Source organism: Drosophila elegans, unplaced genomic scaffold (genome assembly GCF_018152505.1).
Source record: "Drosophila elegans isolate 14027-0461.03 unplaced genomic scaffold, ASM1815250v1 contig_208, whole genome shotgun sequence".
In the NCBI taxonomy this organism is placed as follows: domain Eukaryota; kingdom Metazoa; phylum Arthropoda; class Insecta; order Diptera; family Drosophilidae; genus Drosophila; species Drosophila elegans.
This window is the reverse complement of record NW_024545578.1, coordinates 18,376,024-18,401,055: the sequence shown is the minus strand read 5'-3', so window position 1 is coordinate 18,401,055 and position 25,032 is coordinate 18,376,024. Positions and strand designations below refer to the sequence as shown.

General features: G+C 41.9%; 6 protein-coding genes across 8 annotated transcripts; 3 read left to right on the top strand and 3 right to left on the bottom strand.

The window, feature by feature from the left end:
• The first annotated feature begins 299 nt into the window (after positions 1–299).
• On the top strand, positions 300–5,998 carry LOC108142675 (UDP-glucose 6-dehydrogenase). The gene is made up of 3 exons (XM_017266680.2): positions 300–692; positions 3,424–3,562; positions 4,213–5,998. Exons 1-3 carry the CDS (start codon positions 543–545, stop codon positions 5,352–5,354), a joined length of 1,431 nt encoding a protein of 476 aa, XP_017122169.1. The 5' UTR covers positions 300–542; the 3' UTR covers positions 5,355–5,998.
• Positions 5,988–7,327, bottom strand: LOC108142676 (SURF1-like protein). Its single transcript, XM_017266681.2, has 4 exons — positions 6,933–7,327; positions 6,744–6,865; positions 6,490–6,684; positions 5,988–6,430 (listed from the first exon to the last, which is right to left on the bottom strand). The coding sequence occupies exons 1-4, from the start codon at positions 7,134–7,136 to the stop codon at positions 6,049–6,051; spliced, it is 903 nt and encodes a 300-aa protein (XP_017122170.1). The 5' UTR covers positions 7,137–7,327; the 3' UTR covers positions 5,988–6,048.
• A 134-nt stretch (positions 7,328–7,461) lies between these two features.
• Positions 7,462–8,630, top strand: LOC108142435 (ubiquinol-cytochrome-c reductase complex assembly factor 1). Its single transcript, XM_017266297.2, has 4 exons — positions 7,462–7,609; positions 7,723–7,911; positions 7,971–8,222; positions 8,305–8,630. The coding sequence occupies exons 1-4, from the start codon at positions 7,553–7,555 to the stop codon at positions 8,578–8,580; spliced, it is 774 nt and encodes a 257-aa protein (XP_017121786.1). The 5' UTR covers positions 7,462–7,552; the 3' UTR covers positions 8,581–8,630.
• LOC108142436 (transcription factor Adf-1) lies at positions 8,567–9,777 on the bottom strand. 2 transcript variants are annotated; one of them, XM_017266298.2, is made up of 3 exons: positions 9,648–9,777; positions 9,194–9,399; positions 8,567–9,137 (listed from the first exon to the last, which is right to left on the bottom strand). In XM_017266298.2, the coding sequence occupies exons 2-3, from the start codon at positions 9,354–9,356 to the stop codon at positions 8,632–8,634; spliced, it is 669 nt and encodes a 222-aa protein (XP_017121787.1). In that variant the 5' UTR covers positions 9,357–9,399; positions 9,648–9,777; the 3' UTR covers positions 8,567–8,631. The 2 variants fall into 2 exon arrangements, with proteins under 2 accessions (XP_017121787.1, XP_017121788.1); XM_017266299.2 differs by lacking the exon at positions 9,648–9,777 and adding an exon at positions 9,458–9,533.
• A 165-nt stretch (positions 9,778–9,942) lies between these two features.
• On the top strand, positions 9,943–16,839 carry LOC108142433 (ATP-dependent RNA helicase dbp2). The gene is made up of 4 exons (XM_017266294.2): positions 9,943–10,088; positions 10,309–11,720; positions 14,244–14,422; positions 15,155–16,839. Exons 1-4 carry the CDS (start codon positions 10,081–10,083, stop codon positions 16,025–16,027), a joined length of 2,472 nt encoding a protein of 823 aa, XP_017121783.1. The 5' UTR covers positions 9,943–10,080; the 3' UTR covers positions 16,028–16,839.
• A 55-nt stretch (positions 16,840–16,894) lies between these two features.
• LOC108142434 (putative uncharacterized protein DDB_G0271606) lies at positions 16,895–24,430 on the bottom strand. 2 transcript variants are annotated; one of them, XM_017266296.2, is made up of 7 exons: positions 24,261–24,427; positions 22,497–22,801; positions 20,638–20,821; positions 20,528–20,585; positions 18,981–19,587; positions 18,683–18,855; positions 16,895–17,969 (listed from the first exon to the last, which is right to left on the bottom strand). In XM_017266296.2, the coding sequence occupies exons 2-7, from the start codon at positions 22,573–22,575 to the stop codon at positions 17,742–17,744; spliced, it is 1,329 nt and encodes a 442-aa protein (XP_017121785.1). In that variant the 5' UTR covers positions 22,576–22,801; positions 24,261–24,427; the 3' UTR covers positions 16,895–17,741. The 2 variants fall into 2 exon arrangements, with proteins under 2 accessions (XP_017121785.1, XP_017121784.1); XM_017266295.2 differs by having other exon boundaries at positions 17,883–17,969; positions 18,683–19,587; positions 24,351–24,430.
• Positions 24,431–25,032: the final 602 nt, after the last annotated feature.

Here is a 25,032-nt window from a genome sequence, read left to right as displayed (position 1 = left end):
TATATCAAGTTTAACTTTAATTAAAAGCCCAAAAAGGTATTAAAACAAAATTATTATTCTGTTTCCAGTTAGTCTTTAAAATTAAGTAAACATTTTTTTTGCTTGCCAAATAAAAGTTGCAAAAATTCTAAGACCCTTGGGTAAAAGCACAATGAAATATTTACCAAAGTTTAAATTGAAAACACATTTAAATTTGGAGCCTCTCTTGAAAAAGTGTGACCGTTTCCGGCGCGGTATATTGGCGCAAGTGGCGCGGCGGTCACACGGCACAGCCATTGGTTGGCTCTTCCCCCGCTATTGTCGTTCGTAAACTTAGTTCGGGTGGGTGGTTAGTTATTGTTGTTCCGTAGTCGCGTAAAGTTGACTAATCCGACCGACCGGACCAGACCGCTCAAATCAAAAAGCACGCGACACTCGCCGGAAAAAAAGGGAAAACGGACAGTGGCAAAGGCAAAGGCAAAGGCAAAGGCAAAGGCAGAGGGACGGGAAGGAAAGCCGAATAGTAACAGCAAAACAAAACAAACGACGAAAAGCGGTGCGAAATGAAGGTCTGCTGCATTGGCGCTGGATATGTCGGCGGTCCAACCTGCGCTGTAATGGCGCTCAAGTGCCCCGATATCGTGATTACCCTGGTGGACAAGAGCTCCGAGCGGATTGCCCAGTGGAATTCGGATAAATTACCCATTTACGAGGTTGGTTTTTGACTCACGTTTGTATGTACATAGGAAGTGCCGTATGAATGTATGTGTGTGTGTGTGCCCGTGGGAGAGGGAGAGCAATAGGTTTACTCGCATGTGTTTGTTCTCGCCTTAGCCTTGCAGTTTTTTGTGTTTTTTTTTTGTTTCCACTAATCCTAAACAAACAAAACATCAATCAATACGGAGATCCATCGAGAAGAACTCAAGAAACGTCGATGACCGCTCATGCCCAAGTCGGTGAAGCCCTCGCCAACCCCTCCGAATGAAACCAGTTCCCAGTGCACAGAAAAAACTACAGATCTGTTCAGAAGTCAATCTATGAAATATTTGGATATGTTTTTTACTTGATAAAATCAACAAACTTAAGAAAAGACAACCTTAGTTTTACTTTTTTGCTTTAATGGAATTTCAATTTAAAAGATCAATCATCAGAAATGCATATATAAATTTCTTGTTAAATAACCAAGTAGTTTTAAGTTTTTGTGACAATGCTAAATCAATTAAAACAATCTTAAAGTATGTGACATTTTTCTGGAACCAATATTTGCCTTTTTATAAAAAATTAATTAAATTTTGAGGTCAAAAACTATACATTTCTCTCTCTGTAGTCGGTCTTCACTCGAACCTGGGTGCGTGTTTGGCATTTTACTAGACACTCAGGTGTTTAACGCACTTAGCCCACAACAAGGTCAATGGTCAGTCCTCGTGTTACGGCCATTAGTCATTCAAGACAAACTATAAAAACTCACAGAGCCAAATGATTGCTGAAATATGATTCGGCGCGGAAAACAAGCGTGGGAATCGATTTTACTTTCCAGACTGCGTGACCATAATGCCCAGGCCTCGATTCCAGATATTAAGTGCGCCACGAAGCCATAAGGTATAAGCGGGGATTTGCCGGCATATTCTGGCACGTCACATATGTGGTCTCTTTTCCACTTTTACTGTCGCATTTCCGTCCTGGCTTCCGCCTGCCCCCATTCTTTATACTCGGCTCCCCGCACTTCTTATCGGGTCTGCGCCAAAACAGCGACTCGGGTCGAGATAACCACGCTGGGCAGGGCGTTTAGGGGTTTTAGCGGGCGCACATTAGTTGGAAATTGTCCAATTACCCACGTTCTCGGCAAACACCCAGTATCTCTCGGGTAAAAACGCGAAAAAAATAATATACAAACACCCAAACACAGTCGAACCTTCTCATTTCTCGAACAACCACTATCTGTCCAAATTTTAGTTGTAGAGGCTTTGCTTTGAAGTAAACTTTATTTTTAGGTCTATTTAATTGCTCAGTAGTTCATTTTTCTTATCAATTACAACTCTTTTATTCTTTAGTCATTAAAAGATTAGTGTTTTGCTTTAATAAAGCTTATGCTTCTCTTACATTTTCAAGATTGTAATGGTTTTTTGTTACTTTAAATGATATGTGCACAAATTATTAAGTTCTACTTGTTTTTATTTTCCAAAGCCAAAACTTAAATCTTATTCTAATTAACGATAATCTTGTTAATATAAAGTTTCTAATAGATTAATCTGTCAAAGCCAAAACTTAAATCTTTTTCTAATGAGTCGCTAAAAAACCTTTTAAGAAAGGTTTCACATGAAGAAGTTTGACTGTAATAGATACTACATTTTGCACATTAAAAAGATGGGCAAAAACACGGCACTAAGTGCACCCGTACGAACGAACAGAGACTGTCTAGCACACATTCCACTCTTCATATTGATATTCACTTACCAAGATTGCATCATCGCCAGCAAACATCATGGCCATATCTTGGAGTACTCAAATGCAATTTGCTGGAAATATCAATGCGGCCTTGTCAACAACATCCTCTTGTTTTGCATTGGCACAATTGGCTATTGACACTTTTTGTTTGCCATCTGTTGCCAATATTTCCTAGTCAGTGTACTCATTATCGTTTTCTTCATTTTGCAATACAACGCAGAAACTTATCAGTCATAGATCATGTCTATGTCTAGCAGCCCAGACTATATATTTTTAGAAACTGTCCTTAAATAACATCTCTCTTTGGTTTTCTCTTGTCTTCGTAGATTAATCAAACTAAAAGATAGATCAGCATTAGTTTAAGTAGGTAAATGTGTTGTCAATAATTTTTAAAATTCAGTAGAAAAAACCAAAGATAGATCAGCTTATGTTTTAATAGCTTAAATCGTCGCCGACGATTCTCAGATTTCATAAGAAAAGAAAGAAATGCTAAAAGAAAGACAGTTATTAACACCTGCCTCCGAGAAATCCATATAAATACGTATGCAAATTTGCTCGCTCACATAACGAGTTCAATGAACATTCAAATCGTATCAGAAACGGAAATAAGTTGAACGAAAGGGGAAAAAAGAATTCGTGTGAATATTGCTTAAGCGTGAGTAGTCATGGGAAGACCCTATCCTCTAATTTATTAATTAATCACTAAACGCTTAAAAGTGGACCACTCAAAGTGGTATTTCAGCACGTAAACAGAGTCATACTGGGGTTAATTGAGAGATAGCTTTCATAGGAAACGGAATCGGATAAGGTCCACGTCCCAACACTAATAGAAGGGGTATAATCTTATCGGTAGACGTTCCTACGAACGTCACCAACTGCTCGGCTTTGGGAGTGGGTCGTGATTGGCATTACAAAAAACAAAAAAAAAAGAAAAGAAAACTAGGCCAACAAGTTGTACAATTTGTAAAATATTTTAATGAGCTATATCTGTCGTTTTAGCCCGGTCTGGATGAAGTGGTGAAGAAGTGCCGCAATGTGAACCTCTTCTTCTCCACGGACATCGAGACGGCCATTAAGGAGGCGGACCTCATCTTCATCTCGGTGAACACGCCCACAAAGACCTGCGGCAGTGGCAAGGGTAAGTACCAATTATGCAAATATTTACAAGATAAACGGAGTGAACACCTCTAAGTGAGGTCTTACTATATGCGTTATATTTTAAGTCTAGGTTTTGCAATTGCAATTCGAAGACTGAAACCTGTTGATTATAATAGCTACAAGTGTCGGAAGCGACACTAAGTAAAACCATGTTTACAACTAAATTTATATTACTACAACTATACTTAAATCATCATTATGATTGCCTTTTATCATTATATTAGCTATGTAATTTTATTATTACTGTATTTATATAGCTAAAATTTAACAGTAGAGTATTGCATTTCTTACTAAAATAATAAACTAAAATATTATGAAATGTCATCGGAATTTTCGTGAAATAAAATAATAGAAAGGAAATTATATTAATTATTATAAAGCAGAATATTTGATAAATATACTTTACTAAGAATTAACAGAATAAAAAAGCAATGACTACAATAAATAGTTAAATTTCAAGGAAATTTTTACATGAGCTTGATTGCTTTAAAATTAAGTAGAATAAAGATTTTGATTAATTGCTTAGGTCAGGAAATGCTCCCCTAAAGGACACTCACTCTTTCGATCGTGTGTTAGTAACTAAGCAGTAGTTAAGACCAATTATTCATTACTCTATTCTCTATTTCACAGGACGAGCGGCGGACCTCAAGTACGTGGAGAGTGCGGCCCGAATGATCGCAGAGATTGCGCAGTCCAACAAGATCGTGGTGGAGAAGAGCACGGTGCCCGTGCGGGCGGCGGAGAGCATCATGCACATACTGCGGGCGAACCAGAAGCCCGGCATCCACTACGACATCCTGTCCAACCCTGAGTTCCTGGCCGAGGGCACCGCCATCAATGATTTGCTGAATGCGGATCGCGTACTGATTGGCGGCGAGGAAACGCCCGAGGGCCATCAGGCGGTGGAGAAGCTGTCCTGGATCTACGAGCACTGGATACCGAAGCAGAACATCCTCACCACCAACACGTGGAGCAGTGAGCTTTCGAAGCTGGCGGCGAACGCTTTTCTGGCCCAGCGCATCTCCAGCATCAACTCGCTGTCGGCAGTGTGCGAAGCCACCGGGGCAGATGTCTCCGAGGTGGCGAGGGCCGTGGGTCTGGATTCCCGCATCGGTTCCAAGTTCCTGCAGGCCTCCGTGGGCTTCGGAGGCAGCTGCTTCCAGAAGGACATCCTCAACCTGATCTACATCTGCGAGAACCTCAACTTGCCCGAGGTGGCCGCCTACTGGCAGCAGGTGATCGATATGAACGATTACCAGAAGCGTCGATTCTCCCAGAAGATCATCGAGAGCTTGTTCAATACGGTGTCAGACAAAAGGATAGCCATCCTGGGATTTGCCTTCAAGAAGAACACTGGTGATACCCGCGAAACCGCTGCCATAACCGTATGCCAAACACTTCTGGAAGAAGGCGCCGCACTGGATATCTACGATCCCAAGGTGGAACCCGAGCAGATCATCGACGACCTCACGCATCCAAGTGTTACGGAATCCCCGGAGAAGGTGAAGAAAGCGGTGCAGATCCACAGTGATCCCTACAGTGCCGTTCGAGCCACCCATGCCCTGGTCATTTGCACTGAGTGGGATGAGTTTGTGGACCTGGACTTCAAGCGCATATACCAATCGATGATGAAGCCGGCGTACATCTTCGATGGCCGCAAGATCCTCGACCACGAGAGGCTGCAGCAGATCGGCTTCCATGTCCAGACCATTGGCAAGAAGTACCAGCGCGCTGGACTGCTCCGCTCCTGGGGCATTGTGCCGCAGCTTTAGGCGCGAAGGGCGACGGAGGTGGTGGCGTTTACACTTAAAGTTGGCGAAATTTCCAGTATTTGCGAGACTAAATTGTAAATATCCGTATCAGTTTCTGTAACTTAGTATATCTTAGAGTGGGTGGATTTAAAGGACGAAGAATATTTAGGACGAAAAGTAATCTGCAAATAATTCTAAGCTTAAATCTTGGATCTTATAACTACTATATCAGTTTGACCCTACTTAAGTTAATGTAAAACAATAATCTTTAACTCGGTCAATTCCTATTAAGTAAAATGTCAAGAAAACATCGATTCTTAGCTATAACTTGATTATCTTGTTTTAAAAATATTTTTTTTTGTATATAATTGCAATGCAAAATTCGAATTTGAAAATGAAAAAGGTCAAAATCATTTTAGCATTTTCTATAAATTTATATTTGATCCTCAAGTTATGAAGTTTTTCCTGCAATTGACCCAATCTAAAGTGTGTGTTTTTAAATAGTTCAAGTATTCAGCTAGGCACGCCCGAGGGAAAACCTCAAACCGTATTTGTATTCATATTCCTATTCCCGGGCCGATCCGTCACTCGAGGATCGGTAGTTGCAATATAAGCCGCAGCAGGACAGTCCTGGCGGTTTAATAAAAACCAGCATTTACACAAGAGCATGTAAATTTTATAAAAATAACAACAAAGCGTTTGATTTAAGGCCTTCTCAGAAAGGTATCCTTTTGACTATTTGTCTGTACCAGAGGAACGAAGTGGCCGCCGATAAGCTGAACCAGGTGACCAGGTACGACAGGTGATCGTTGCGCAGGGTGACGCGTGTCTGGCCCCCGATGGGACCATTTTTAGCCGCCTCGACATCGTAGGTGGCATCCAGGAACACGGGAGCAGCCCCTGTGGAAGCGCACATCCGTGGCAGGTCGCGATATAGGTAGATATTGCCTTTGTGATCGGGTGTGAACTGAGGACGGGCTTCTCCTTTGCGCACCACGGCTGTGAGTTCCACTTCCGTCTTCACTTGAGCCAACGGACGTGTTTCCGGCTCCACTTGCTTGCGGGACACCCATCCACGATTGACGAGCACTATGTCGCTGCAGGAATGGGTAGGTTTAAAGAGGATTTAACTAGTTTTTTCCTCTGGCTAACTTACTCCCTGTCTGCCAGCTGAAAAGGGGTCACTATTAGATATCCATTGCCCGAATCCCGCTGCGAAAAGAGTCCTCCTTGGGTCTCTACGCCATCGGGACGTATGAGTGATCTTGGACCCATGCGCATCTCTTTTTCGTGCAGAAAACGTCCACGAATCTTGACCATACGGTACTCCATGTGAGAAAGGTCGCTGAGACTAAAAGCAAAACGTATTTTAGTAAGGCAAAATATTAAGGCAATGGGTGGGAAACATACTCTTCTGGTAAATCCACAGGAGCTGTGTTTAGTTGCTTACTAAGATCCTTGATCAACTGCTCCTTCCAAATCTTTCGCTTTACTTGCCAGCAACCAAGTCCAAAAGTAGTAGCTGGGATGAGCTGGAGGAATGGATTTCGGGATTTATATTAGATATTTAAATAGACCGAGAAATAAGGGTTTACCCACCAGCAGAAACCATCCCAAAGGAGCAATCTTTTCCTTGTCCTTGGCCGCCTTAGTCGGAATACTTGTGGTCCAATCCACCGGCGTTCGCTGTTGTGTCATCTTCCTGGTGACCAATTTCTGGGTACTGCTGCTGCCTGGGATACGGCACCCAGTCTGGACATTCAGGGCCACTTGCCGGCACATTTGCGTGCCCAAACGCAACATTTTTTTGTATTATTGTATATTATTTTTTCCAAATATTTATTTATTTACATTTCCAATTGGAAGTTGTGAGTGCTGATGTGACCGTTGGTTGCTGAAGGGCGCAAAGCTACTGGTCACACTAAAATTGAGCTATACGCTTTCTTTATTTTATAAATGAAACTTGTAGCCAAAAATAGTACTGATCAATTAAAAACCAAATGTTTAAATGGAAATGATTATTTTCTTATTGTTTTTCTCTAAATGCTTTAACAGTGCTTCTGTAATAAATCTGGCAAGGCAATGTTAGCGGAGGCTGTTAATTTATATGTAAGATCGAGTTGGCAGCTCTGCTAAAAACAGCTGTTTGGGGACTGTTGTCGCGTGCAAATAATTTTTTTTAACGATTTTGTTTTAGTGAATTTATAAAGTAGTTAAATATGCAGTGCACTCGTGCAGTTGCAAGACTGGCCAGTGGCATAGTCAGACACACATGGGTGGGTACAAAATTATGCAAACACTTCATTAATCCGAAATACAAGTGTTTGAATGCAGTGCATGCAACTCTTATATAAATGGGCCTACAACATTTTCAATTTCCTTATTACAGGTAACACACCAACCCTTTAAACAGACTCCATCAATATTAGGAACCTTCGAGCAGTCATGTCGTTTATGCTCATCCACCGGCGTTGTAGATAGTCCCAATAAAACCAAACCCGGCACAGGAGCACCCACAGAAGGCGGCATTCTAAAGAGAGTGCTTACCAAAGTGGGATTCACACCCAATACAAAGGCGGTATGTGCAGCATTGTTCCTATTTTTTGGTTTATATTTATCAAGATTATCTTATTTCAGCGCCTCAAGGTAACCAGCCATCTGTTGTACGAGAGCGTGGCCGATAAGATCAACTATGTGGCCTTCTTCCGCGACTTCAATCTGCCAAATACGTTCAACTCCTGGTTTCTGGTCACCGAACTGCACGTCTGGCTCCTCCTGATGCGCTCCATGGCCGAGGGCTCCGAAACGGGCGAGGACGGACGCTTCCTGCGCAATTGCATTGTGGAGGCCATGTGGGGAGATGTCAACACTCGAGCGAAGAAGTTGGGAGTAGGTTTTCTGTCTTTAATCTACCTCTACTTTTTAAATATCTTTGATACTTGAGCTAACCTATGTTTGTGATTCCCAACAGGCCCACAATCCCTCACGCACACGTCAGCAGATCGAGACATTATCCGAACAGTTCCAAGCGGCTCTCATCGCCTACGACGAGGGCATTATGTCCGACGACCGGATTTTGGCCTGCGCCCTGTGGCGCCGCTTCTTCGAGATGAACTGCGATGATTACGCGCAGATCGAGCGATTGGTTAAGTACGTCCGCATGCAAGCCGCCATGCTGGACAGTTTGTCGCGCGATCAGTTTATAATTAAGCCCAAGGTGGCCTGGCTGGATCTGGACAAGGTGTAATTTTAGTTTTTATTTGTTTTTTAATAAAGTTGAGAGTGTGTAAAGTAAAAGCTATATGACCAGATCACTCGTGGACTGATTACTCAGAGCACACAATTGGCACTTGAGCAGAAATGCTGTGATCCTACGTTCCGCCCGGTTTCGCTGGGGCTCCTTGAGTTGGGCAAGGACCTGGTCCATCTGAAGGAAACTGCTTTTAGGAGACAGTATCTGCGCTGTTTCCTGCTCCTCATAGATGATTTCCTCCTGGATGATCTGCTCGCTGGGCTCCTCGATGATCTCCTCGATAAGGAAGGTGCTTGGCTGCTGGGTGACTTCACCATCTTCGTAGGTTTCCCACAGAAAGTGCACGGGGGTTTCCTGCTCAACGGAATCCTCCTGTTTGCCGGAGGAATCTCTAACCTTTTGTTTGCATTTGGTCTTCGCTGGTGGCTGACTCTCGCCCAGAAATCGGAGGCGCTCCAAATACGGCCAGGTCGAACCACTGGTATCCGCCCGACGGATCTCTTTGCGGAATTGGTAGTGCAGGTTATTCCAGCGCATCAGGCAGAAGTCCACTGGGGAAATAATTACTGTATAACCGTGAAGATATAGAGGAATATAGATTACTTACCATCACAGCCCATCATCTCAGCTATCCGCGCCCATATATCCGTTTTGGCCTTCATTGCATCGTAATTTGAAAGCCCAGATCTTTTATATAGCACTGGATTGGGTTCCACCAAATCTATCAGCTTGAAATCGAATGGTCGATTTTTCTTGTAGCTTGTCCGCATTGTTTTTAACTATTTCTTGGGCTTTAAGTTGTTCACTGTGCGCCTTAAATATATGCAATTTATTAATTAATAATGGCTAATACTTTATTACATTTGTTTACTCTTAATTTAATGTTATGTTTAATGTTAATTTAATGTTATTGATTCCTCGTTTAAGCCATGTTTGTTTACTTTACAAAGTACGGTAATTAGTCGAATGAGTGAACACAATTTATGGACTAGAGGGTAAGGCATAAACATAAAGTTTAAAATTAAAACTTGTTTGTTTAATTCCGTTTCACTTTAACATACTTGCTGTTATCCTAAAGTATTCCAATATTTGTAATTAATTGTCCTTGTACAATTAAAAAATTTTTATGTGAAATGCAAAATATCTTAAAATAAATATTAGCAAGTGTTTAATTCTTTTCTCATTATTCCCTTATAAAATAAAAATACATTTTAGAAATATATTCTTTAATACTGTGCACTCATTGAGGGATTCCTGTACTCACTACTTGCAGTGTGCCCATCGCTCAGCCCAAATCATCGTTTTGCAACACTGCCACCACAAGCAACCCCTTTGAACTTTTCATCACTTTTGGTGCAACTGCAGTGGCTTCACCTGGTAACACTGCTTTTAGTGACGACGTAGGAGCTGGAAAATTGCTAAGTGAAAAATTGTGAAAAGTGCCCGAAATACTATAATTTGGCCAGCTATATTACCACTTGCAGCACACCAGTAATGAATATGTAAGTTCGCAAACACTTTCCCATAAAATAAACCGCTTTTTTGTCCGAAATTCAAGTTGCCATGCGGCCGGGGGCCGAGTGTCGAAAATCAATAAATTCAAAATGGCAGTAAAAAATGAAAATTACATAAAAAAAGATCGCTTGAAGCAAATTGAAACATTTTGGCTACGCATCAACAGGCTCAAAATTCTAATTTCATGGCGCAAAACGCTCGTTGCAGGTACAACGGACAGGTGAACGCCTACGGCGGCGGCGGTGGCGGAGGAGGTGGAGCAGTTGGTGGACTAGCCGGTGGCGGCATGGTTCCAAATCGCATGGGCGGAGGTGCTCCTGGGGGCGGACCCGGTGGAGCGGGCATGTTCCAGCGCAATCGCTCTGCCCCGTATCCCGGTTTCAATGGACACGGACCCTCCAACGGGGGACAGCGACGCATGAATGGCGGAGGCATGGGAGGACCCGGCATGGGAGGACCCCGCCAGCAGGAAGGATTTGGTGGTCAGAACGGAGGACAGCGCTCTTCCAATCACGGCGCCCACTTGCCCAAGATCGTTTGGTCCGAGGTCAATCTTACGCCCTTCCGCAAGAACTTCTACAAGCCCTGCGATTCGGTGCTGGCCCGCACTCCTGTGGAAACAGAGACCTTCCTCACCAGCAATGAGATCACCATCAAGGGCGATCAGGTGCCCACACCCAGTATTGAGTTCGAGGAGGGCGGCTTCCCCGACTACGTGATGAATGAGATCCGCAAGCAGGGTTTCGCCAAGCCCACGGCCATTCAGGCCCAGGGCTGGCCCATTGCTTTGAGTGGACGGGATCTGGTGGGTGTGGCCCAGACCGGATCGGGCAAGACCCTGGCCTATGTCCTGCCGGCGGTGGTGCACATCAACAACCAGCCGCGCCTGGAGCGCGGCGATGGACCCATCGCCCTGGTGCTGGCTCCCACAAGGGAGCTGGCCCAGCAGATCCAGCAGGTGGCCATTGAGTTCGGCAGCAACACGCATGTGCGCAACACCTGCATCTTTGGGGGAGCGCCCAAGGGGCAGCAGGCAAGGGATCTGGAGCGCGGCGTGGAGATTGTGATTGCCACACCTGGTCGGCTGATTGATTTCCTTGAGCGGGGCACCACCTCGCTGAAGAGGTGCACCTACCTGGTGCTCGACGAAGCCGATCGTATGCTGGACATGGGCTTTGAGCCCCAGATCAGGAAGATCATGCAACAGATCCGCCCGGATCGTCAGGTCCTGATGTGGTCCGCCACCTGGCCGAAAGAGGTGCGCCAGCTGGCCGAGGAGTTCCTTAACAACTACATCCAGGTGAACATTGGGTCGTTGTCGCTGAGCGCCAACCACAACATCCTGCAGATCGTGGACGTGTGCGATGAGAACGAGAAGTTGATGAAGCTCATCAAGCTGCTGACGGACATCTCGGCGGAGAACGAGACCAAAACCATCATCTTCGTGGAGACCAAGAAGCGCGTGGACGAGATCACGCGCAACATCTCCCGTCAGGGCTGGCGCGCATGCGCCATCCACGGCGATAAGTCGCAGCAGGAGCGCGACTTTGTGCTCTCCAGCTTCCGCAATGGCCGGCACTCGATCCTGGTGGCCACCGATGTGGCTGCCCGCGGACTCGGTGAGTAAACGTAGCCTTTGTGGGCCTGCAATGGCCACCTTCCGTTTTTTCTCTCCGTAACCAAGCAATTGTTGCCTGTGGATCAATCAGCATCCCGTGGGGTTTCATTCATTATTTTGTGATTCGTCGTCGACGCCTTCCTGGTTCGTCTGGTCTCAGCGATCCGTCAGCGATGAATCGGCCAACACCGCTCAGCCTCTTCGCTCTTCCTTCCGCTCTGTTTCCAGAACTTTGGAGGTTTTTTGTTCGGGTCAGTTCCGGATTTCACATGTCATTTTCGATTTGAGCTCAAAACGAAATCGAACTATTCCTTGGTAGCGGTTTTATAAATGGAATCGTTCTTCCGGTAAAAATTGATTTTCAGAGTGTAAATATTCACAGTTGGGAGCATTTTTTTTTTTTTTTTTGTATCTATATTTACACCAGTGGTCGGCACACATACTGTAACATGCTCGCACTTCTTTGTATGAGTAATTTGCACGGCGAGTCTTGTCAGTGTGTGTGTGTGTGTGCGGTTTTATACCGTTCGTGTCGGCCTCTGCCGCCGTTCTGCTGCTGCTCTGCCCACAAGGCAGAGATAGGAGCGTGCCGACCACTGATTTAGACCAATAACTTTTAAATGTTTTGTAAAAAATATTATTCAGTACATTTCGCTGAGCTGTATTTGATCTTGACTTTGTTTATTTTCATTGATATTTAAATCTTATTTTAAGTCCAGGTTCGTTTTGTTAGAAAATGTTATATTTCATGGCGGGCAGCTAAGCGAATGTACTGAGCTTTCAACTGGCGAACATCTAACGAACTTTATTATTTAGTGAAAGTGAAAACCGGAAAAGGACCGACTGCTTTTCTTTTTGCATGTTCGAATCTTTACCAGCCGAAGATACCTACCCTATTTATAATTTCCGGGAAAGTTTGGGCTTTGGATAAATTAATTTCAAGTGGTTCAGTTCCTGGTGGACCGCTTAGTTTCCATCGATCCCTTTTGTTTCTGCTGAATGATTCTCCGAGTACGAAGAAATGGTGTGGGCTCAAATAATGAGGGGAATGTGTTTGTTCTCCATGCATTGCTGGTTATATGATGTTGTTTACTTTTAGTTTGTTTGTTGCTCTCTTGCTCATAGTTTTTAGTTGTGTCTCGTCAATCACATTTTGAGTAACCTTATCGTATAAAGCAACTTATTGTCAGTCAAGGAGTCAATGGCCCAGCAAAATACTATTGATAAAATCAAAAGTAAATAATCCCAGTGCACTATAAAAAAATAACCCCTTAATCCAAGGCAAACCAATAAAGCTATGCCTTAAAAGTATATACATTTTTTCTTTTTTTTGTTTAGTTTGTAGTATAAATAATACGGAGAAAATAATGTGTTAAGAAATTGTAACATTTTGCGGCCCACGAATTTTTTGACTGATGCTAATTTTCTGTAGATTATTTATGTATCATAAAGTATTCTATACTATATTACGTCGCTCCTTACTCTATGTATAAAACCGAAATTTGTGTGTGAACAAAAATATCATCAGCACTTTATGAAATGGACTTCGATTTTTCAAATGGCAAAACAACTTAAAAGTTTAAAGCTAAAAGTTAAAAAGTTATATACACAAAGCAGTTAAAGAGAAAAGCTATATATACAAGTTGAGGGTTGAGTTATAAGTTTCTAGCATTGCGGAGATCCGTGGGATCTCCCTCATCGCGACCCAGTTGCCAGGACAGGATCTGCAGTGACTCTTCCGCGTAAGCCTAACTCTTACCCATTCTAACCCTAGATCTACAGGGTAAGTACTAGGCTAATTTACTTCTTCCTAATCATAGCAATATGTCCGCACCCCTCCTCCCTTTGTCCCATCAAAGAATCTAACCATCTCCTCCCTATAAAAGCCCAGCACCCTCTATCATAAGCTTTGATCATTCATTTATTTTTATATTAGCTACTTATAATATTAATTTTAATCAAGCCGTCTCTTGTATGCATTAAGCTTAAACATTTATATTACGATTTGTGTATTGCAAAAAAAAAAAGATATGAAAGTATGATGAGAAGAAAAGGTCGAGGTCCACATTTCTGCAGTATAGAAAAAACATATATCTATTTGCCAAAGATGTATAGTTATTAATATACGCTAATAGTATTGATGGCGAAATTTTTGTTCAAAGTACAAAACATACCAAAAAAAAAAACATGTAAACCGAATTACCAACCGACAAAGTCCATTCAACGATTCGATCAAGTATCTTTTAAGTTCTATTAACAAAGTTAACAACACAAATGATCGCCCCGATCATAAACAAATACCATAACACGTACACACACACGCACACGAAGACAGAACCGGACACAATCACACAAACCACCAAACCACACACAAATAAGTTTTTGTTTTTGTTGAATAGTTTCTTGAGTATTGAGAAAGATTCCTATTTTCGACGCATTGGTTCGATTCGATATTTTTAACGCTTCTTTTCACACTTCTTCAATTTCCAAATTCGAAATGAAAAATATAAATGAAATCAAACAGACGTTGACGATGTCAAGTTTGTGATCAACTATGATTATCCTTCGAACTCGGAGGACTACGTGCATCGCATTGGACGTACCGGACGCTCTAATAACACGGGCACGGCCTACACCTTGTTCACGCACTCCAACGCCAACAAGGCCAATGACCTGATCCAAGTGCTGCGCGAGGCCAACCAGGTGAGTGTTCCTTGGAACTTTAAATCCTAGGGCTCGAAAGATTGAACTAGGTTAATAATATGTATTAAAAAATAATGCAGTTGAAAAAGTAATCAATATAAAGCAAATTTAAATATTCATCACACAGACAAATGTAAAAAAAAATGTTATAAAAGTTTATAGTTAAAAAATAAAAGTTACATCGAACTCATTAAACTAATTAGGTAATTTTTATTCTTATTTTTATAAAATAAAACCTTTCACAGTCTATCGTTTGGTACTTTACATTTAACATTTAACAAATTACATACATGAAACATTTTAAATGGCTTATAAATGTAATAAATTAATAAACATAAAGTTTTATGTAAGTAATTTTTAAAGAATATTAACGAATTTAATCAAATTTAATAAGATATGTAGGGAATTCTTATTCTTCAATCAGATCGTTTTAAAAACTGAGTTTAGCCCATATATACTCTGAATTTAGATTTAAATATTGCGTCAATAGGAATATATTTCATTTAATTAACTTATTTTTTTGGGTAGTTTGTTTTATTTACAATTTTCTTCTATACAATACACCCAAATTGGCAACATTTCTTTTAAATAAAATAAAAAACTTTAGCTACCCAAAAAAGAGATTTCCTTTTAGAAACTAACAAAAACCTGGTTGATTTTTTTGGACCTATTTCCTTATTAACTTGTTGGACAATCCAATGTACTTACTTATTTTTTTGGGACCCTTTGTAGACCATCAACCCGAAACTGATGAACATGGCCATGAGCGGGGGCTACAACAAGCGTGGAGGCGGCATGGGTGGAGGCTATCGCGGCGGCAACGGCTATCAGGGCCGCAACCAGCAGATGGGTGGTGGCTACAACGGCGGCAACAACTACCGCAACAACAACGGTCCCGGCGGTAACATGAATCGCAATGCCTTCAACGGCGGCGGCGCAGGAGGTCCACCACGATTCGACCAGAAACCACGCACCTCGCCGCCGAACCAGGGCGGACAGGGTGGATACCGTGGCCAGGGAGCTGGTGGCTACCAGGGCCAGCAGCAACAACAACAGGGCGGCGGAGTGCCGTTCTCCCGTTTTAATCCCAATGCCGCTTGCTTCGAGCCCAACAAGGCGCAGAATGCTCCGGGAGCCGTGCCACCACAGGCCCAGCACCAACAGCAGCAGCAGCAGCAGCAGCAGCAACAACAGCAGGCGGCACAAGCTGCCCAGCAGCAACACCTGATGCCCGATGCGTCCGTGCAGGCCGCGATGACAGCGGCCAACTACGGGATCGACCAGAAGCGCTCCCGCTTCTCGCCGTACAACATGAACTTTGCCAACATGCCCCCGCCACCGATGAACCAGCAGCAGGCGGCCCAGCAGCAACAGTTGCAGACACCCCAGCAACAGCAGCAGCAATTGCAGACGCCACAGGCCTATGGCCAGTACTCGTCGATGTCCTCCAGCATGGCTACCGTGTCGCTGAACGGAGGAGCAGCGGCGGTGGCCAACTCTTACCGCGCCCAGTATGCCGTGCCCACGCAGGCGGCTCCCTATATGATGGCAAACGGCGGCGATATCTTCGCATATCCGCCGCCTCCGCTGCCCGTGCAGAACTAGAGGCTCTATAGTTCGAAAGAGGCTACCAAATTGTAGATCCTGCTCTACTGTAATTTCCTTTCCCCACACGAACATTACACGCACATCCGTACACACCACCCGTATAATTGTACACACAAGTCACGATAACAAGTCTTGGGACTTCGTAGGGAAGATGTTTGATGAGCGTCGTTGATGTACGTTTCGTGTAGATCTCCTCCGCCCACGTCTTAGCTATATAATATGGTTTAATCTGGAATCAAATACGCTTTTAATTTGATAAATCTCTTTGTTTCCCCAAAAAAACCCAATTTAGTTGATAAGCTTTTGGTTTAGTCAAATTGTTAGGGCATTCGAGTGCCGATCATCGATGTTGTTGGCATTTATATTTCCACAGCCCTGGGCGTATTTGATTTCTATATACAATTCTCGAATATTGTACCTATCTATTCATATGCAATGCAAAGGAAATGTTTGCAATGCTCCAACCAAACCCAAGCCAAAAGAGATTAGATGCAATCGGATGATTAGGAAACACTAGCAGGGAAAACACTCCCGCACACCTTTCACACTATCGGACACACACATACACATAAGAAACAATGTCAATTTCTTAGAATCAAATGCGTATAATCATGTCATCTTAAACCATATTATGTGACTAGTCTAATGAATTGCTTAGCTGGATACTTTCAAACAAATACAAATACAAAATCAAACATACGAGAAACAAAACATATTAACACTTTCAGAATTATGAAATGCAATTCCATTTTATGTGAGCCCATAAGTATGAATTGATAACAAGATATAAATAAAGGAATTAATTAGAAGTTCAACTGCCTGTTATGATTTATAGCATTTAACAAATAAAAAAGACGGTAAGTGTTTAAACTTAATTGATTTGCTTTTATTTTCCATTTTTAATATATATATATATATATCCATATAAGAAAAACTATTATACATCCAAAATTATCATAATAATAAATAGAACTAAATTATACAAATATTACTAGACAGCTTCATCCGTTAATTGCATATCCAACGAACATTTTATCATCCTCATCATCATCTTCAACGTTACACCATTTCGAGAATTTGACGGAAAATATTTGTTAAAAAATTACACCATGAGATTTATGACTAACAAAATTGCGTGAGAATGTAAAAGTCATTTGTTTGTTACACTTTATATTATTTACTTTGTATGATTTGTGTTTGCTTTGTTTTGGCTCTATCCTTCTCATCCTCCTCCTCCGTATCCTCTTTGTGGCATTTGCATATATATCGCTTTATAACGTTATACTCGATTCCTAAATCTATGTACCTTGCGCTTTCTGATCCAACTCGCTATATCCCTATTCTACTCGTACTCTCTTTGGCTGCCTCTTGAATATTTTTTGTAGTTTAATGCTTTACTTGTTGCTGCGCATAGGTTTAGTTTAGTTGTTCATCTTGTTTGTTGTAAGTAGTACGCATATAGGGGCTCGATCTGCCCACCTGGGGGGTTCTGAAGGGTCTGAAACATTGAGTGCAGTTTTACAATTTCTTAATTGAATTTCTTCGATTTTCTTATTTTTTTTTTGTTGCTTTTCCTTGGTTTTTTTGTCATGGGGTTCGTTTATAGTTTTGGTTAATTTTAGTTTTCATCTTTGGCTACAGTTTTGTCTTGCAACTGTGTGGCTGAATGTGGCTGCATCCTCCGTCTGCTGGCTGTTTACATATATAGATATCACGAGAGTTCCTGCGAGAACTGCGTCTCCAGGGTGGGTCTAGTTCTAGTGGGGTTCCTGCTGGGATTGCGTATCGGTGGTCCTGGGCTGCCATAGCCCGCCGCATACAGCTGCGGGCACGAGTCTTTTATGAGTTCCTGCGTCTCGCGCAGCTGCCGCTGAACCTGCGGCGCCAATCGCTGCACGCTGATGGCCGGCGGGAACTTGTACTCCGCCGCCGGAGCGGGCTGCAAAAATTAAAAAAAAAAATTTTTTATGCCGGAAGAAATAAGTTTTCTAAGAACATATACACACTAAAACAAGTACCTAAATGTCGTAAATTTTAAAATATACATGTATGTATAATAAATGTTTATCTTCGTTTTAAAAAACAAACATTCTTTAATCCTTGTTAAGGATTAATAGTTTGTTAACTTTGTCAAAGTTTCATTTTTGAGAAAACGGAATAAAAATAATTCAAGTTCTCATGCGTGTATTTTTTAATGTCATTAAGGACTGTTTTAAATAATGAAACTATCTAAAACTTGTATAAAAAAATTGCTTCTAGTTTTTCCTTACTTTTTTGCAGCATTTAAAAATGTTTAAAAATACAGAAGATGTTAAAAAATGGCCAGTTAACCAAATTTTTAAATTAGAAAAAAATAAAAACATTACATTTTTATTCGCGATTTTATAGTACTTAGAAAAATATTAATACAAAGATTTTTTGTTTGAGCTAAGAGGTTAACTTTTTTTGATTCGCAAATAAAAATGATCAGTAAAAGAGTGAACTATAGAAGTACATATATTCAAGTATCAACTAACCCTGATTCAAAATATTTAAAATTAGTTGAGGCATTTTCTCAATGCTTATTAAGCTATATGCTTTTAAAAAGCTTGAATAATATTTGCTAACTGAAGTTTCATTGAGATCTGTCGAGGACTTCTACGGAATAATTACCTGTACGCCGTGCATCATCTCGCCGTAGTAGGCGCCCGGCGGAGGCGGCGGCGGCTGTTGCTGCTGACTTTGGCTGTGTGGAGCGGTTGGCGGTTCGTACGTTTCGGGGGCGTTGGGAGCGGCCGTCGCCGTCGGGGGGCAGTGCTCGGGGGGGCGGCACCGTAGTAGGCCAGCTGCAGGGGCCCTCGTCCCGCTGCGATTCCGGAGATGGCGCCGGCGCCATTGAGGAAACCGCCACTCGAGCCGGCGGCAATATACTGAACGGAAGGAGGCGGGGCCGGCGGTGGGCAGGCGGTACTGCCCGGCGGACCAGCTGCGACGGTACTGCCGTAGATCAGGCGCTTTGGACTCACGCTCTGCGGCTTGGTTCCGGCGGGAAGGGACAACAGATATTGCTGTTGCTGCTGGTAGAGTTGCTGCTGCTGTTGCTGCTGCTGCTGCTGCTGCTGCTGCTGATGTTGCTGCTGCAACTGGGCCAGTTGGGCCGCTGCTGCCGCCGTGGACGTGTTGACAACATTGGGATCCAACTGGGGCAGCAGGATTAGTTGTTGCTGCTGCTGCTGCTGTTGGTAGAGCACCGCTGCCTGTTGCTGCTGCTGCAGCTGCTGCTGCCGCCCCGCCAACACATGCTGAGGTAGATACTCCGTCGTGGGCAGCGTGACTATCGTTGAGGAGGAGGCGGTGACCGCCGCCGCACTGGAAGGCTGGAGCAGCAGGCCGGCGCCACGTGGTGGCTGCTTTAGCGGCACCTGCACCTGGCGGATGGGCGTCGTCTGCAGCGAGCGGCTGGCCGAGGAGCAGATGGAGGCCGTGATGCTAGCGGACTCCCAGTGCTGGCGCAGGGCGTTCAGTCGGGCCTCTTCCAAAGCGATCTCCGTCTCGCTGGCCGAGTCGTAGTCGGGACCCTGGAAAATCAGTGAGTTTAGCCAGATTCATAGAGCACAAGAATTTAATTTAATTTAAGGTCTAATGATCAAAACATTTTTCCAACACACTCCCAAAAATATTTTGATAAAAAAAGAAATTCAATTTAAATAGATTCGATTTTTTATATTAATTTGATTTGCTTGTGATTTATTTTAATTTTGGCTGAGCAAACCATACTATGTAATTTTTACAAATTTTTAAGAATTACATTTAAATATTTAAAAAATGTATAACTTTATTATCTCGGATCTGATTCCAAATCAAAATTTTAATCTTTATATAACACACGTTTTTTTTTCCGTGCATCTATTTGACTTCTCTTTGAAGTCTGATCACCAGGTAACAAGCGAATTTTAATGGTTTTCCACATGTTGTTGGCAAAAAAAAAACAAATTAGAGGCCATAAAGCCAATTGTTTTGCTGTTTCGATAGCGCAACCAAATATTTTGTATATTTCTATTCTGATCATTGGGCAGCAAGCCATTTGTTTATTATCACGAAACAGCCAATTACATATCAATATTATGACTATTAGAACCAAAACGTTGTCCAATTTAGTTCTTCAAGATATATTTAATGAAATGATTTTCTTTCCAAATGTCAACAAAGGCTTAGATGAGATTAAAATCAATTTATACTCTGTCAAAAAATATGTTTTGACGTGTAAATCAATATAATTTATGATTTTATAGCGGCGGGCGTGTAAAAAAGATTTAAATTGCATATTAAGTATACGTATTATTTAAATTTTTGATTTTCTTTTTATATAATTTTTGTGTTTAAGAATTTCTTGTTTTTCTAGCACTAAAACTTCTTAAAACACTAGTTTGATGCTTATCAACTGGTAGTTTTGAAAATACCCTAGATATTTTATATCATTAATCCCCAGCTATTTTGTAATTTTACGTGGCCTCTCACCTCATCGATCTTCTTGTCCAGCATCCGGAAGAAGTTCTGTTGGCTAGATGATATTTCCCTGGAAAAGTGAGGTGTTTATTTTCGGTTAGGCGGGCAAAGGGATGTCTTACTGGCTTTGGAGCAGCGACAGGTTCTTGGCACGCAGCAGGGAGACGGCCACGTCCTCGTCGCTGTCCTGGATGTCCTTATTGCTTAGCTCCTCGCTCTCGTCGTGCTTCTCGCGGTCGCGTTGTTGTGCCTTCTCGGCATCCTCGATGTGGCCTTCGTCCTCGTCCGTTTCGGCATCTGAGTCAGCTGCCAAACAAATGGATAATGCCAGGGAAGAGTTTCGAGCATTAGTCAAGATGAGTGGGCAATTTCGCGAGTGCCACGGAGTGGCAAAAGTTTTGCAATAAACCAAGTGGGGCAACTTCTGTGGGGGGCCATTCAAGTAAAAATGCTTAGAAAACAGTTGTCGAAATTATGCTAGGACATAGGAGGAAATGTGGACACTTAAAAAAACTAATGTCCCCATAAGATGATTTAAAAAAAAAATCGTAAAAAGTTTGAAAAGAGTTTTTCGAACAAACAGCCCATTTACTTTTTAGTTTTAAACATTCCTTTTTTACTTCTTCGCTCTCCTTTTGCTAATCCATCTTCCGTAACGTTCGGCTTGACCTGCGTATACTTAATATTTCCTGGGGCCATTCTTTGAAGTGGTTCTGCTACCCATAAATTTAATTAAAAACCGTTATGCATTTTAATGCAAATTCAAAGAGAGCCAAGTATTATGAATAATTAATCTAGAACCGAGACTAAAGCTTAGGCGTCTCCGAAAAATTTGGGTCGTTTATGGCACAATGGCGCCTTTGTGTATGCTATACTTTTTAGCTTTAACCCTTTTACACACAGACACACTTACAGAGGACCTAGCGGGTTGGCCACACCCCTCAAAGCGGCGCCCACTGCAACAACAAGTTGCCTTTTTAGCAGTTAATTATACATACACGAAAAAAAAAACAAGAAACACGCTCACTCACAGCCACAAAAGCCCCTTTCTTTTGGGCATAGTCAAAAGTTTGCCATGTAGGCTAGGTTTTTTACATTTTTATAAACTTAAGAGCAAACACACACACTCACGCACACACACACACACGGCAGCTAGTGTGTGTGTTTTTGGTTTATACTATATATAGACAATGCTCTGGGCTTTAAAATGTAGGCCTTTTTTATAACTGAATGCATGGCCTTAAAACTGGGCTTCTGCTTTCTCCCTCTCCCTCCCCCTCCACCACCGCTCTTCTTGCTGCTGGTGACATATTAATCAATGGTGTCCTCATTGTGTGTAAACAGGTGGCTCACATACACGTACACGCACAGACACATGCACAGCTGGAGGCAAATTGATGTCGTCATGCGTGTAAGCTTTGTTGTGCGAGGCAATACTTTTTTCCCCTCATTTCCCCCCATTTCCCTTTCTCTACACAGGAGAAGAAAATGTTAATATTTCTATAGATCTTTTTCATCTTTTTCTATCGAAATAATCAAAAGTATCAAAACAATATCCATTTTATTAGGCAAAATGATCAACAAGAATGTATAGGTATACAAAAATAGATGACTTTTAACTTTTCTCGAAAATATACAAATGTTTTTTTCCATTGATCGAATATTTTTTCTTAATAAAAATAAAACATATAATAGAATACGACATTTTATATAAAATAGTTGGTTTTGTAAATTTAATATCACTATGAAAATAATATTACTATGAAAAAGTATGAAAGTATTGCACAATTTTCTGTGTAGGTATTGCATTTGTTAAATAAAATTTATAATAAAGTTTATAGCTATTGGCTGTAGGTTTTTAGTTATTGGATCAGGTCAAGATCAGGTTCTTAAGCAATGATTGGGACATTTTTTTTGGTGCACAATAGATGGATCATATAATGTCAGGCACTAAAGGATATGCTCTTTTTTGTGTACTCACCATGCCCTCCTTTCTTGCCGTTCGCTTTACTCTTCGATTTCCTGGGATACAAGTGTATCTTACTCTGTCCACAGCCCATCTTTTGAATGTGCCGCTGCCTCTAGAAATCCAGAATCGCTGCTGCTTCGGCTTTTGTTGTTGTATTCAATTTGTGTTTCTTTTTCTTTATTATTAATTTGTTGCTCGACACGTTGCTCTCCCGCTCTGTCTGCCGCTCGTCACTCTGCACCTCTCGTTCTGGCTGTCTTTTATTTACGTTTGTCGTCTATTCTTCCTTCTGTTTTATTCAATTTCCACTAATTTAACTATGTGTGTAAATTTAATTTATTTGATTTGATGTTGTTGCTTTTGCCGCTGCTGCGTCTGTTGCCGTTGTCAATTTCGAAAGATTCAGGCAGCAGCAACAAACGCTCCTCGAGGGGAAATACATTTGTGCGTGAGTATTTCTCACGGAAAATACCACCCAAGCCACCCACTCGGCCAGCCACCTATTTCCAGTTCTAACCAAATACAGGCCAACTTGGCTAACTCAAGTAAATTATTAGGGTATTAAATAAACTGAAGACGTCTATCTAAAAGTTTTCTAAATAAGAAAACTCTCAATACGAATTGAGATTTAAAAATATAGTTCTACGATTTGATGAAATTACATTCCCTTTATAATACTTTTAGAATTTTCTTGTGAAAAAAATTAGTTTCTTGAAAGAATTTTTAACAAATTTATTTATGATTCTTATTATGTTTTGTAAATATGTGAATTATAGTGTTTTTGAGATCTCTATGTTGTTAAGATTGGAAAAGTCGATTTCTCAAGTTTTTTACTTAATAGTAAGCCCCACAAGTCAGATTAAGTTCACTAAAATGCTATTACTCAGTTCTACCTATAGATGTATTACTGTACTAACATTTCCCATATTTATTTGTCTTCGGTATTTTGGGGACTTTAGCGGAAATTAAGTGGGTCCCTTGGCTGGCACTCAACCACTTGTTTCAGCCGTGCTATAAATTCAATTTGCAGCGTCAATTTGTAAACAGGACAAACCCATAAAAGGGTTTTCTGGACCAGGGCTCCAGCACTACGCAACTCGCTCTCCTTGAGAGCTTGTGGACCTGTGGTTGTTGTTGACGTTTTTCGCTTTCTTGAAGGTGGATCAAAACCGCACGCCCTGTTGGTTATGTTGTTATTGGTAGTTTAAACAAATAATAACAATAATAAGCACAACAAATAGTGCAACCAAAACACTTGAATTATATTCAATTATTCGCAGAAAGAGTGAGAGTATTCGGCCACTCGCTCGCTCGCTCTTTTGCTCACTGGGATATTATAATAGACACCGACACGGGCACACGCACGCACACAAGCTCCACTTTCGGGGGAGGGCAAAAAAATGAGAGAGCACCGAAAAGAGAGAGCCCGTGTGTGTGTGTGTGTGTGTGTGTGTTGGTGAGAGCTTCGGCCCGCTCATCGCGTGCGAAATTGATTTTTCTATTTATAAAAAAAAAATCAAAATATATCCGCTTGGCTCGCATCGCTTTTTTTGATCATTTTATTTTTGTTGCCGCCAACTGGCAGCGAAACATAATTTATGTTTTATTTATGATTGCCGGATTTATATTAAATTTTCATATCCCTGGCGATTTTTGGCTGCCGCTGTTTGATTTCGACCCGAAAGAAACTTGTTTGATTTATCACATTGACCACTTGGGCACATTTGGCCCGAATGAAAACACAGACACAAATACACTATCAATTGCAGCATTTACCGCTAAACGAACATCATATTTATTTACACCAAACTTCTAATTACTAAGAGGAACTGTAGGCCATTTATCGTGGGATTTCAAATTATTTACACTGGCTTTTCCTGCGGAAAACTTTGCCGAAAAGTATCTGCGACGCGCTGCGAGTGTGTGGAATTTTGTATGCTGAAATTTATGCTGCCTGACACTCCTCTTTGTGTCACAAAGAGAGCGAGTTCTGCGGGAGAGGGCTCTCCGCGCGAGAGAGCGTCATTCCAGCACACACACAGCGACGAGGTGAGTGCCCAGTGAATTGGGGGTGGGTTTTCCGGCAGAGCTTTCGCACAGGGGTTCAAATGCTACCGCGGAGCTGGAGCTTTCGGGCAAGCTTTGGGGGGTGGCGGAGCCAAATCGCCAAATTGAATAAAAAGCTCTCCGAGCTCTCAAAAGCTACCCCTCTAAGAGGAGTAAGCTTTAAGCTTGGGACTGGAAACTTTTCGAGTTGGCAACGCGAAAGCTGCTCCACAAAGCTCCTCCAGAGGTTAGCCCTTGTTCTTAAACTTTAAAAAAGGCTGTATACAGTGAAAACAATATATTGTTTCAATCAACATCATTAGAAAGATCATCTTCATGTGCTTACTAACAAAACATCTACAAATTGACATTACCAGAAGAGAAATCGCCTAATGACCTTTCAAACTAAATAAATGTGGTGATCTTCCAAAAATATCTTTGTTATAAATATAAAGGGAGGGGTTAATGTTATTCTTTCTTCCATAATTACCTAGATATGACA

Coding starts and splice junctions, on each gene's coding strand:
- LOC108142676 (XM_017266681.2), bottom strand. CDS start 7,136: ATGTTGCGTTTGGGCACGCAAATGTGCCGGCAAGTGGCCCTGAATGTC. Junction 6,866..6,932: donor CTTTGGGATGGTTTCTGCTG/GTGGGTAAACCC, acceptor CCATTCCTCCAG/CTCATCCCAGCTACTACTTT. Junction 6,685..6,743: donor CCTGTGGATTTACCAGAAGA/GTATGTTTCCCA, acceptor TTTTGCTTTTAG/TCTCAGCGACCTTTCTCACA.
- LOC108142435 (XM_017266297.2), top strand. CDS start 7,553: ATGCAGTGCACTCGTGCAGTTGCAAGACTGGCCAGTGGCATAGTCAGA. Junction 7,610..7,722: donor GCATAGTCAGACACACATGG/GTGGGTACAAAA, acceptor TCCTTATTACAG/GTAACACACCAACCCTTTAA. Junction 7,912..7,970: donor TCACACCCAATACAAAGGCG/GTATGTGCAGCA, acceptor ATCTTATTTCAG/CGCCTCAAGGTAACCAGCCA.
- LOC108142434 (XM_017266296.2), bottom strand. CDS start 22,575: ATGGGCTGTGGACAGAGTAAGATACACTTGTATCCCAGGAAATCGAAG. Junction 20,822..22,496: donor CGGCAAGAAAGGAGGGCATG/GTGAGTACACAA, acceptor TTTGTTTGGCAG/CTGACTCAGATGCCGAAACG. Junction 17,970..18,682: donor AGATGATGCACGGCGTACAG/GTAATTATTCCG, acceptor TAATTTTTGCAG/CCCGCTCCGGCGGCGGAGTA.
- LOC108142433 (XM_017266294.2), top strand. Junction 11,721..14,243: donor TGTGGCTGCCCGCGGACTCG/GTGAGTAAACGT, acceptor GAAATCAAACAG/ACGTTGACGATGTCAAGTTT. Junction 14,423..15,154: donor TGCTGCGCGAGGCCAACCAG/GTGAGTGTTCCT, acceptor GACCCTTTGTAG/ACCATCAACCCGAAACTGAT.
- LOC108142436 (XM_017266298.2), bottom strand. CDS start 9,356: ATGCGGACAAGCTACAAGAAAAATCGACCATTCGATTTCAAGCTGATA. Junction 9,138..9,193: donor TGAGATGATGGGCTGTGATG/GTAAGTAATCTA, acceptor TTATTTCCCCAG/TGGACTTCTGCCTGATGCGC.
- LOC108142675 (XM_017266680.2), top strand. CDS start 543: ATGAAGGTCTGCTGCATTGGCGCTGGATATGTCGGCGGTCCAACCTGC. Junction 693..3,423: donor ATAAATTACCCATTTACGAG/GTTGGTTTTTGA, acceptor CTGTCGTTTTAG/CCCGGTCTGGATGAAGTGGT. Junction 3,563..4,212: donor GACCTGCGGCAGTGGCAAGG/GTAAGTACCAAT, acceptor TCTATTTCACAG/GACGAGCGGCGGACCTCAAG.